Source organism: Rhincodon typus, chromosome 20 (genome assembly GCF_021869965.1).
Source record: "Rhincodon typus isolate 14 chromosome 20, sRhiTyp1.1, whole genome shotgun sequence".
Classification (NCBI taxonomy): Eukaryota; Metazoa; Chordata; class Chondrichthyes; order Orectolobiformes; family Rhincodontidae; genus Rhincodon; species Rhincodon typus.
Window position 1 is genome coordinate 43,886,944 of NC_063351.1, and position 13,310 is coordinate 43,900,253.

The 13,310-nt window shown below is 42.2% G+C and overlaps 1 protein-coding gene across 1 annotated transcript; it reads right to left on the reverse strand.

Annotated features, from left to right (window-relative positions):
* Nucleotides 1–6,420: 6,420 nt before the first annotated feature.
* Nucleotides 6,421–8,767, reverse strand: LOC125485570 (secreted frizzled-related protein 1-like). The gene is made up of 2 exons (XM_048608896.1): nt 8,563–8,767; nt 6,421–7,740 (listed from the first exon to the last, which is right to left on the reverse strand). The coding sequence occupies exons 1-2, from the start codon at nt 8,582–8,584 to the stop codon at nt 7,415–7,417; spliced, it is 348 nt and encodes a 115-aa protein (XP_048464853.1). The 5' UTR covers nt 8,585–8,767; the 3' UTR covers nt 6,421–7,414.
* Between the last annotated feature and the right edge of the window lie 4,543 nt (nt 8,768–13,310).

Here is a 13,310-nt window from a genome sequence, read left to right on the forward strand (position 1 = left end):
TGACTGCACTTCAAGTACAGATCATTGACCACGAAGTGCTTTGGGGTGTCACGAATGTCACTAGATTTATTCTTTCATGGAGTGTGGGCATTCATTGGCAAAGCCAGCATTGATTACCCATTTATTAATGCCATTGAACTGAGTAGCTTGCTCAGCCATTTCAGAGGAGATTTAAGAGTCAGCTACATTGCTGTGGGTCTGGAGTCACATGTAGGCCAGAGCAGGACCTTTCCATCCTTAACAGACAGCAGTGAACCAATTGGTGTTGTTATGACAATTAGAATCGTAGAATCCCTGCAGTGTGGAAGCCGGCCATTTGGCCCATCGAGTCCACACCAACTCTCTCAAAAGAATCCCAACTCAGACCCATCCCCAATCCTATCCCTGTAACCCTGCATCTCTCATGGCTAATCAATGGTGGTAGTTGGTGGTAGTTTCAGGGTCAACATTACTAAGACAAGCTTTCAATTCCAGATTTGTTGGTTTAATTGTTGCCCTGGTGCGATTAGACCCAATGCCCGCAGAGCACTATCCCAAGCTTCTGATTTACCCGTGTTATGAAATTATGATGATCCTACCAATTCCCGCAAGGTGACAGTTTAACAATAAGGTGACAGTTTAACAATAAGGGGTCACCTCTTTAAGACAGAGAGGAGGAAACATTTGTTTTCTCACAGAGGGCTGTGATTCCTCGGAATTCCCTTCCTCAGAGGGCAGTGGATGCAGAATCTTTCAATATTTTTAAGGCAGGGATTGATAGATTCTTGATGAACAAATGGATGAAAGATTATCAGGGAATATGCAGGAAAGTAGGGTTGAGTTTAAAATCCGATCAGTCATGATCTTATGGAATGGCAGAGCAGGTTTGAAGGGCTGAGTGGCCTCCTAATGTCCCTTGGTTGTATGCAAGTCAATCCTCACTGCATCATTGTGTGGCACTAGATCATGTCAGGTTAAAGTACTGCCAAGCCGGAATATCACGAAGGAGAAATACTAAATGAAGCTGTGCTGGACGGATGAGGATAATTAAGAGTTCGCTGTCTCCCTTTGGTTCAGTGCTGATTAGTACACTTGCTGACTTCTCAGTAAAAATTCATAACTGTCACATTTGGCAGCCTGAGGGTAATATCTGCTTTATGGTCGTGTACTGTTCTTCGCTCAGAGAGTGGTAGGGCGTGGAATGTATTGCTGAGGAGGGTAGTGGAGCCAGCCTCATTAGGGTCATTTAAGCGGCTATTAGGTAGACATAAGGGTGATAGTATAAGGTAGGGGTGGAGGTTAGATAGACCTTAGGATTAGGGTAAAAGTTCGGCACAACATCGTGGGCCGAAGGGCCTGTGCTGTGCTGTACTGTTCTATATTCTATGTTCTACTCCAAACAGAGAGTGAACTGAAGTTTTGGGAGAAATCTGACTAACGTGCTTCAGACTGTGCTGTATGAACACCCAAAATCGACAGACTGGAACTGACTAGCTGCCCCATCAAAGTTGATCTGCATGCTCTTGATAGCTGGAGAACTGTGACTTGACACTACTTCCCCAACTACAGCGGATCATCTCAGGAACTCAGTAACAGCTAGAAAGGTGGGGAAGAAAAAAGAGCAAATTTGTCTCTGATCTTCCTGGGCAGTTGAAACCAGTCTTAAGACATCACCTGGATCATTACCATCTATAAAAATAGCTGACCTAGCTATATCGAATGAAGTTGAACAATGGTTACACTATTCAGATAGCAATCCAGAGATATGTGTTCACAGCGTCAGGGGCCCGGGATCGATTCCACCCTCAGGCGACTGTCTGTTTGGAGATTACACATTCTCACCGTATCTGCGTGGTTTTCCTCCAGATGCTCTGGTTTCCTTCCACAGTCCAATGATGTGCAGTTCGGGTGGATTGGCTGTGCTAAATTGTCCCATGGTGTCCAGAGATATGCAGGCTAGGTGGGTTAGCCATGGGAAATGCAGGGTTATATGGACAGGGTAGGAAGGTGAGGCTTGGTGGGATGAGCTTCGGAGGGTCTGTCTGGACTTGATGGGCCAAATGGTCTGCTTCCACACTTTAGGGATTCTAGGATGACCTTTCCTCAGATAAGAAGACCAGAACTATGCAGACAATAATCCAGGTGTAGTCTCACCAAGGTCCTGTACAATTGCAGCAATTTGAGGATGTTACTCCCTGTGCGATGGTTGGTAGCTAAGGAAGAGCTGATGTCAGTTTCAGGCTGCCAAACCAGTCTTCCAATGAAAACAAGATTACCTGATGAAGGAGCAGCGCTCCAAAAGCTCTTGATTTTAAATAAACTTGTTGGACTGTAACTGTATCGTGTGCCGTCTGACTTTGTCCATTCCAATTCAACACAGGCACCTCCACATGGAACAACAAAATGCAGAGCAGGTTTGAGAGACTGAATGATCTATTTCCTGACTGTATTACATATACACATATAACTGTTTGTACATCACCATTGCTCACAGCCCTACAATAGGGGAAAACAAATGCAGTTCTCCCTCTTTACTAACTATTCTCACATTCTATTAAGCTTAGAGAATGAAAATGTTGCTCGCTGAGAAACTAGACCAAAGATTGTTGCCAAAACCTAGCAATTTATCCTAGTCATTCATAGCAAGATGACTTTTTAACAGCCTAATGTCTTCTCAGTTCTTACTAACTGGAAAGGCATTTGCACCAAATAACTGCACAGCAGTCTGCAGCTCTTTCCATTGGTCTTATAACGATCCTGACTCACGGTAAATGTTCCACAAGCTTGGCTACGGGACTGGAAAAATGACAGTGAAGTATGATTTATATTACACTCCTCCTGAGACAGAGTTTTGCATGATTTGAGCATAAATGGGGAATCAGGCCAATCTTATAGAATACAACCCTCGAATGGCTACAGCACGGACAGAGTCCATTCTTACCATCTCATCAGTGGTGGCTCTCCAACGGGGAAATTCACCAGCTCCATGCGGGATAGAAATGAGCAGGTAGCTAGCCATCTTACCTGTGGTTTCATTTTTCAATCTAAGGGTCTAAGGAGTGCAATCTGGTCTGATAATACCAGTACAGTATTGAGAGAATGCGACACTGTTAGGTGTGCCACGTTTAGCTGCTTCATTCAGCCAAGGCCCCATCTACACTCTCTGAATGGTTGTGTAAGAGTCTAAGACCGTTTTGAAAACAACAGGGGGGTTCTCCCCAAAGTTCTGCCATGTTTGCTACTTATCCCTCAAGCAATAATGTCAGGAAACATGGATTATCTGGTTCAACATCACATGGCTGTTTGTGGGAGCTTGCTGTGCACCAGTTGGCTGCCTCACCTTCTCCATTTTTATGTTAACTTCAGTTTAAAAGTATTGCTTTGGGTGTGAAATAGTTTGGGACATTCTGAGGCCTTAATAGGGCGATGTATAAATGTGAGTCTTTGTATTCCCTGATAGCAGGAACTGTAGATGCTGGAGAATCTGAGATAACAAGGTGTAGAGCTGGATGAGCACAGCAGGCCAAGCAGCAGGGTCTAGGCCCGAAACGTCAGCTTTCCTGCTTCTCTGATGCTGCTTAGCCTGCTGTGTTCATCCAGCTCTACACCTTGTTATCTCTTTGCATTCCCTGCCTTGATACATGGACAAATCACGGAATTTCGTTGCTACCTCCATCTGTTGAACATTTGGCCAATATCCCTCTAAAACCTTCCTATTCACTTACCCATCCAGATGCCCGTTAAATCTTGCAATTGTACCAGTCTCCACCACTTCCTCTGGCATTTCGTTCCATATACACACCACCCTGTGCATGAAAAAGTTGCCCCTCAGTTCCCTTTTATATCTTTCCCATCTCATATTAAACATATGCCCTCTAGTTTTGGACTCCCCTACCATAGGAAAAAGACCTTGACTTTTCCCCCTACCCATGCCCCTCATGATTTTACAAACCTCTATAAGGTCACCCTTCAGCCTTCAACAATCTAGGGGAAAATAGCCCCAGCCTATTCAGCCTCTCCCTACGGCTCAAACCCGCCAACCCTGGCAACATCCTTGTAAATCTTTTCTGCACCCTTTCAAGTTTCACAACACCTTTCCTATAGGAGGAAGGCCAGAATTGAACACAGTATCCCAAAAGTGGCCTAACCAATGTGCTGTACTCTATCTCGATCACTCAAACATACAAATCAAGAACAGGAGTAGGCTATTCCCCTGTTCAATCTTGCTTCACTATTCACTAAGATCATGGCTGATCTGTTTAATGCAAAATTGCATCAACCCCCCCATAACATTTCTCCCCCTTGCTAATCAAGAATCTATCTACCCCTGCCTTCAAAATATTCAAAGAATCTGCTTCCACTACTTTTTCAGACAAAGTGTTCCAAATGCTCCAAACCTTCTATGAGAAAGGAAATTCTCCTCATCTCTGTCTTTCATGAGCAACGCCTTATTTTGAAATAGTGAGCTCTGGTTCTCCCATATGAGGAACCACCCACTCCACATCCACCTCATCAAGACCTCATCCACTGCAGTTCTAGCAAAAGATCATTAACCTGAAATGGTAACTGTTTATCTCTCACTGCAGATACTGCAGATTATTTCCAAAATTTTCTATTTTTAGCTATGCAGATCTTAAGTTCCTGCAGTATTTAATATTGTGGAGGAGGAGTCTTGTGGCTATATCTCCGTTGGTGTAAGAGCCCCGTTGTCCTTGAGTAGAAAGAGTATCGTGTAAATTCTAGTGAAGACCGGCACTTCTATCCCAGGGAGTGCTGCACTGTTGGAAGTGCAGTCTCACGGATGACATGTTTAAACAAAGGCCCCAATTGCCTTCTCTGGCAGCTTTAAAGCATCACAGGGCACTGTTCAAAGAACACCAGTACAGTTCTACATCCTGTCCTGGGCAATATTTATCCCTCAACCATCATCACAAAGACAGATGATCTGATCATGATCATATTTGCTGTTTGTGGGATTTTGCTGTGTGAGAAGTGCTTTCAGATGTTTGAAAAATGCAAGTCATTGCTTTACAGTATTGATTGACTTCACTAGGTGCTTCGATTATCATGTTTGGTAGATTCTCACAAATTCTTTTTTGATTCTTCCTGATGTTTCTCATTAAAATTTGCGAATGGATGCTTAGATTTTGCTTCATTCTGTTCAAGGACTGGAAATATTTTTACCGCTGGAGGTGGGCTTCATGGTGATGAACCCCTGGCACTGGTCTGTAGATGATACACTGGAGCAGTTAAAAGTCACCTGACACCCCCCCTGCCATGTTGATGGCCTGCTTCCTTTGTAATGTCAAAGCTATGCCGTGGCCCCAAGCTCCCTTTCCAATGGTACTTCTTTGTACCTTCATCTTATTTGATTTTCCCAATCATTAATCAAATTTAAAATCACTGGCAAGATTGGCATTGGTTGTCCAATTCCAGTTGCCCCAAAAATTGGGTAAACAGGTGCCCCTTGAACCTCTGCAACCCATAAGCATAAACTCACTGCCACAACGCTATTTATCTGAGATAACAAGGTGTAGAGCTGGATGAACACAGCAGGCCAAGCAGCATCAGAGGAGCAGGAAGGCTGGTGTGCTATTTAAAAGCCAAAAGAACTGCGGATGCTGTAAAACAGGAGGAGAAAACAGAGTTAACGTTTCGGGTCCGGTGACCCTTCCTCAGAACCGGACCCGAAACGTTAACTCTGTTTTCTCCTCCACAGATGCTGCCAGATCTGCTGAGCTTTTCCAGCAACTTTGTTTATGTTCCTGGCATGCTATTTATCTGCCTGCTTTGAAACTTTGGATTGATAAGATCTTACGGTAAACACTGCAAATATTTAGTGGGTGTTCCAGGATTTTGATACTAACATTGTCTCAAAATGCGAAGGCGATGGCCTGGTGGTATTATCGTTGGACGGTTAATCCAGAGACCCAGATAACGTTCTGGGGACCCAGGTTCAAATCTTGCCATGGCAGATGGTGGAATTTGAATTCAATCATTATCTGGAATTAAGAATCTAATGATGACCATAAATCCATTGTTGACTGTCAAGAAAAACCCATCTGGTTCACTAATGCCCTTTAGGGAAGGAAACTGCCATCCATACCTGGTCTAGCCTACATGTGACTCCAGACCCACAGCAATGTGGTTGACTCTTAACTGCCCTCTGGGCAATTAGGGATGGGCAATAAATGCTGCCTGATTAGCGACGCCCTCATCCCGTGAATGAATAAAAACGATGATCTCTAAGTCAGGATGATGTGTGAGACTTGAAGCTGATACCATTTATTGTACACAATGGAGGTCACAGATCAGGGTTGTGTGATTGAAGATGTCTTGCTGACTTGTTTCTCCTCAGCAGTGACGGAAACCGTGTCCCTTTAAATAAAAGGGGACCTGCAAAAGCAACACTCACTAAGATATTTAGAACATGCCATTGTGTCAATTTAGGTTACTTACTTTTTATTATTTAAACATGAGTAAGTTCTTGGCCAAGGTAACCTGTGAAAAGCACCTCAGATTTGAAGTGCATTGCTAGGCATTTAAAAAATAAAATAAAAAGATTGCAAGTTGAAATAATATTTTAAAAAGAAACAAAATAATCACTGTTGGTATGTAGTTTTAACATACATGAAGATGCATATAGGCATACATCGAAAAATAACTCTCTGCCATTACCATGCCTTAGGAGTACAGCTACTTTTTTCACATTGATGGTTTCAGGACATACAAACATTGAATCCACAGTAGATCACCAGGATAACTAAAGCCATAATGATAGCCAACAATCCTCATCAAAGTGTATGACACCTGGGTAAAGCAGTTCTGCCTTTAACATTAGGTAGGGCGTCCAATAGGTTAGATAACGAACTAAAGACAATCATGCTGTCATTTCTGATTTCACTTTCAATCAGGCTTATGTCCTTCAATCCAACTCTCACCTAACCCAGGAATCTGTGTCATATCCAGAAGACCAACTCTTGCTGGAGAAAGTTTCTTTTCGGTTTTAAACAATACAATATCCACCACGTTGGTTGTTCACTGGAAAGTGTTCCAAAGCACAGTGATATCCATTAGTAACATATCTCATGATTCATTTTGTTCCCACACCTCAAACTCAATGTTCCTCATGTGAAGATATCTAAGCAATATTATTTTTGAGGAGGGAAAAGAGCGATAGAGAGAGAGATATCAGCTTATTGTTCGCCTTTTGATCTTGCATTTAAGTATTCAATCATCAATCATCTTCATCATTTAAAGCACATTTTAACTTTCTATGTCATCTGGCTATTGAGACAATATAGATTACAAAGGAATCATTATATAAGGACAAATTGGTTCAATAAGACTGGAATAGTGTAATTTTTTTAAAGGACACTATAAAAGCAATTTTTGTTTCATTTTACTTTCCATGTAAATTTCTTTCTGAAGAGAGTCATTGAAAGACATGATGATATGTTGGACATTGATAGGTTTTCATTATTTTTACAGCATAGCGCAAATCTTTGTTTTTCTTGTCCCATTTGTGGATGACAGTGAGGAGAAATTGGTTGTCCCATTTTCGTCCCATTATTAGGAAGTTGCTGTTCGGATTCTCCAGCTGATTACAAGGGCAATTTGCTCCATTTTTTATGAACAGAACCAACTTCTTCAGGTCTTTCTTCTTCAAAGGTCCCATCTTCAGCACTTTCTTCTTCCTCTGCGAGATGATTTTGCGATCTCCTTTCTCTCTCTTTATGTCCTTGATTTTCATCTTGAGTGCTACAAGCATAAAGAGAAAGAAGAACAGAAATAATTAACAATCTGCTTCACACTCTCCTTCCAGCCACACTGGGATCAATCGAGGTAGGTCACTTGGTTTTGTGACAGTTATTTATGAATATAAGCTGTCTCCAGTGCTCACTTCTGTCATGTTGAGGACAGTTATTTAACAAAAAAACTTTTTCCATGGCAATTAGGGATAGGTATCAAGAGCTAGCCTTGCAAGTGACACCCAAATCCCATGAAAAAATAAAAAAGACGCAAGTGTCTGGCACAACAACAGAAATTGCTGGAGAAACTCAGCAGCTCTGCAGCATCTATAGTGAGAAAGCAGAGTTAGCATTTCGAGTCTGTTGACGATTCTTCAAAACATACTGAAGAATGGCCAATGAACTCAAAACGTTAAGTCTGTTTTCTCTTCACAGACGCTGCCAGAATTGCTGAATTTCTTCAGCAATTTTGGTTTTTGCTCCAGATGTCCAGCATCCACAGTTTCTTTGTTTGATTTAAGTGTCTGGCCCTTTGGGTAATTGCCATGACTCAGTTATTTCACACTTATGTATCTGAATCAGAAGATTGTACATCGAATTCCTGCTCCAGAAATTTGAGCACAAAATGTATTCTGAACACAAAACGCAATTCTGAATGTTACTTTGAATTCAGTTGTAATTGTGGAGTATGTGTTTGAGCATGTGTTTTGTGTTCGAGTGAGAGTATGCATGTGACTGTGATTCCTGACTCCTTTGATACACAATGTGTGATTTCTCAATCTTATTCACGTCGCTCACGAGATGTTGCCTTGTCAAACAGAAAGACTCGTACCTATACAATACCTTTTGTGCATCTCAGAATATCCCCATAAACTTTGCCGCCAACAAACTATAAGTAATGTCTAGAAATGAGTTGAAGGCTCTGCACTGGGTTGAGCTGAGACAGATTCCTGGAAAAGGACACCGAAAATGATGGACATGCGGACGGGGGGTAAATCCGCAGAGAGGTTGGTAAGATGGTTGGAGTGTTCTTTGCTCTGTTAACTGATCTCAGACATTTGGCAAGACCTTGGCTGAATCTGATGTCATTAAATTAATTGCTGTGACTCTTCCAAGAGCAATCCAGTTAATCCCAGTCTTGCAGCTCTTTTCCCGTATCCCTGTGATAATTTTCTCTTCAAGTGTTTATCCAATTTAGTCTACTGTTGAATTTGTTGTTACCAGCCTCTCAGGCTGCATAGCTTGTGTGATCATAACATACAAAAGCAGGATGTTAAGTGGCTTTCTGCCAAACAGTGAATCAGGAACTAAGACACAGAACTTATCCTTGTCAGTAACTTTATTCTCTTGTGTGCACTATTACATGTTAATCCTCCATTTGCCAAAGCAGGAAGCAGGAGTCAGTCTGACCTCCACCACTGTTTATTTGCATTTCATATCTCAATACAAACTCCAGTCTGCTCTCTGCCCTTCCTAACCAACTCGCCTGCTGGGGAAAGCTAGCCCTTAATGTATGCCCCAAGCAACATCAGCTGCTCCCTATTGTCACTTAAGCATATCTTGGTTCATTCTTAAAGGGACCATCATTTACAACGGTATCATTGTAGATCCTCTGCCCTCAGTATCCCTGTGAATTCTTGTTTTATCTTTCCAATTATCTGCTAGGAGATAAATTGATGGGAGACTGTCAATTTGTCCTGTCTCCTGTCTTCATTCCTGAAGATTTGGCCACTGAATTGGCCCAATGTTATGGGCAAGGTTCTGCAGAGGGTCGTTATTGTCTTCTGCTGGATTACAGACCAGTCGGCCCTCTGACACTTACTGCCTACCATCAGGTACATTGGGAGGGTTGATCATTAACATCTTTGGCCCAATTATGAATGTAACTCCCGGCTGCGAGATTTAAACCCCAAGCTTGTGGCTTTGAGATAGGAGTACTACGCAGGGCAGCACAAGACCCTTGCTTGTTCCCTTTTATATAATGAATTATTTTTAGTCAACCTGTCCAGCCAAGACACATCTCCAGGGTAGATGGGACTTGAAGCTAGACCTTCTGACCCAGAGGAAAGGACACTTCCACTCCACCACAAGAGCTCCCATGTTCCATTTTCATGATCTTTTTCATCAATCTGTTTAGATGTATCATGATATACCTCTGGAGTGAGGGGGGCTTGAACCCAGGCCTCCTGGCCAAGAAGTAGAGGCACTACCATGTGCCACATGAGACATAGGGAATAATATTTAGACCAGAACTTGCAACCCTCTGATTAATTTGTTAATGGCTACTTTCAATCAGCCTGCACCGACACGTTTTGATACACCCCTGGAGCATGACCTAGAGGTAGGGACACTAACACTGTGCCACAGGAGCTCTCATGCTTCCTTTTTGTATATGCTCAAGGCAATGAATCAATTAACCTCCATTAGCCTCCATTAGCTATGTACCTTTGGCCTTAACAGAATGATTCTCATGATATTAACACAAGAATAGGCCGTATGGTTTCTCAAACTTGTTCTGGGGGTAATGGCCTTACCTCTACTCTCCTGTTTGCCCTTAATCCTTGTCTCCCCTATTAACGAGAAATCTACCTAACTTTACCACAAATATATGCGTGACTCAGCCTCCACTGCTGACTGTGGAAGAGAATTCTATGCAATAATAACTCTTTGACAGAAGTTCCTTTGTTATCTCAGTCTTAATTGGGAGATCTCACCTTTAAACTGTGCCCCTAGTTCCAGATATCCCCAATGAGGTAAAACATCATAGAAACATAGAAGCAGGAGTAGGCCATTCAGCCCTTCAATCCTGGTCTGCCATTCAGGATAATTATGCTGATCCTGTATCTCAATATGATATTTCTGTTTTCTCTCTATCCCCCTTGATGCCTTTTAATATCTAAAAATGTATCTATTCTTTCTTGAATAGACTCAGACCTGGTCTCCACAGCCTCTTCTGTAGCAAATTCCACAGGTTGACCACCCTCTGAGTGAAAAAATCTTTCCTCATCTCAGTCCTGAATGGTCTACTCCATATCACAAGACCGTGTTCCTTGGATCTAGCCTCTCCAATCAGGGGAAGACATCCTCCCTCTATCTAGTCTGTCCAGCTCTGTTATAATTTTATACAGATACCTGTCTCATTCTTCTAAACTCTCATGAATACTCTCCACATCCACCCTGTCATAGAGTATTAGAGATCTACAGCACAGAAAAAAAAGCCCTTTGGTTCATCAAAAACATTCACCAAACTATGCTGTCAAGGCCTCTCAAGATGTTACAAGTTTCAACAATAATACCTCACATTGTCCTGAACTCCAGTGAGAAAAATCTCATAAGACAACGCCTTTATCCCAGGAATGAGCTGAATAAACCAAGTTCCCAGTGCCATGCATTTCTGTTTTCTTGAAGTCAAACATCTTTTCCTGATGGGAACCGTATGACCCTTAACATTAAGTTTTGATTTTCACACGTGACTCTTTACCATCTCATCTGTGGCTCCCAACTTTTCCCAGTTAGACTAACATTTTAAAAATGCCTAAAAGGAACTAAGTCAAGAAAGGTGTTGTGTTTTTAATTGGAGATAAAAATGCTGCCATTCTACACTTTCAAATGGTTATTTTAATGAGAAACATAATGGTGCTCAAAATAAACCCTTACAAATGATATGAGTACACCACAGTGCGATAATGATATCTTTGACTGTAGGAACAGCTTATAATTTCAGCCATTATAGTTTTAAATAGAGCTGAGAAGACAAATGATTTTATATTTAATTTTTTATGTCTTCATTTGTAGTTTGTTTTAAAGGTAGAATTGAGGGTTATGGGGAAAAGACAGTGAGGGACATAGATAAGGTGAATAGTGGAGGTCTTCTCCCTAGGATAGGAGAATTCAAAAGTAGGGGGCATATTTTTAAGGTGAGAGGAGAAAGATTTACAAAGGACATGAGGGGCAACTTTTTTCTACAAAGAGAGTGGCTTGTGTGTGGAATGAACTGCCAGAGAAAGTGGTGAATGTGGGTACAGTTACAATGTTTAAAAGACCTTTGGATAAGTACATGAATAGGAAAGGATTGGAGGGATATGGGCCAAATGTAGGCAGGTGGGAATAGTTTTGTTTGGGAACATGGTCAGTATGGACTGCTTGGATTCTGTGCTGCATGTATGACTGTATGACTCTATGACTGCCTTAGTTCACTGTCAAATTATGGATTTCAACATTGCAACAATTCAGAAGTTGTGCAATTTTGATTTCTTTTCTATCGATACATAAATTCAAAGTATACTTTATTTATAAAATACATAAATTATTCAACAAACATAGACAGTGAGTAATTTGCCACAGTTTAGAAATGGCAAATTTCCATTCTGCACCTACAACAACTTTTCATTTTGCACAAGTTGTTATTTTTATATAAAACTTGCTAACTCCTGTTCCAACTACCGTTTGGGTTGAAGTGCTTCTCCTCCCAGTGTTGTTTCCGGTTTTTTTCGCCAAACATCGTAAATCTGTGTCCTCTGGTTATTGAGCCTGCAGCCACTGGGACCAATTGCTCTTTATTTATTCAGTCTTAAGTTTGTTATGATTTTCAATATCTCTCTCTAAAATCTCTTTGCCTTCTCTGTTCTGAGGAGAACAGCCCCAGCATCTCGGACATAACCATAATCCCTCATTGCTGGACCTATTCTAGTCAATCTTCCCTGTACCCTCTTCAAAGTTTTGTGTCCTTCTTAAAGTATGATGTCCTTTCAACGTGGATTCCCTCTGACATGATCCACTGGTATCAGGACGAGGAAAGTGATGAGGATGGGCTTAAGCTGGGGAAGGTTACTGATGGGAAGTTGATTAGGTACAGGAGATCTTTCCGGGTTTTAACTGCTGGGGTCCTTTATAATGCCTCTGGTCTGCTCCTCCTCCAGCTCCCTGTCCCTCTCCCACAGTATTGACAGGAAGAGAATGCCAGTTAGTGAAGATTTGGTGCCCTCTGACTCCCTGTCTTTGAAAGTCCCGTGATAGACCTTAGAGGAGGGACAGGGCTTCCTCCTAAAAAAGGCTAACTCCTCCCACATTATCGCCATCATTCCCTGACAAAGTGATTTTGAATCCTTCTGATCGAGTCTCTGCCCTGCGGTGTTCTCAAAGTTACAAATGATCGTCTGAGGGACTATGGCAAATGTAAACTATCCTCTACATCTTTCTCAATCTGACTATGGTCATGGATGGTGCCAGAATTAAGAGATAACAGCTACTGGGAAAGATTGAGCGGTTGGAGCTTTTTTTACTCTAGAAAAGAGAACACCATTGTAACATTAAAGGTACATGTATACCCAGGTTCAGGGCCCAGAATGTAACGGGACAGGGGTTACATCGAGATCAAATGATCAAAGCCTGATGTTCTTGGAGGCTGGCTGTGCTCAGGTCAAGGGTCACTGAGCTCAGATCAGGGGCAGAGGTGACTGAGCTCAGGTCAGGGACAGGGGTCGCTGTGCTCAGGTGTGGGGGCAGGGGTGAATATGCTCAGGTCAGGGGGCAGGGGTGAATGTGCTCAGGTCAGGGGGCAGGGGGCACTGAGCTCAGGTC

Excerpts from the sequence above, each read along its gene's own strand:
- LOC125485570 (XM_048608896.1), bottom strand. The coding sequence starts at position 8,584 with ATGCACAAAAGGTATTGTATAG. Across the intron at positions 7,741-8,562 it reads GCACAAAAGGTATTGTATAG|CACTCAAGATGAAAATCAAG; the intron begins GTACGAGTCTTT and ends TTATGCTTGTAG.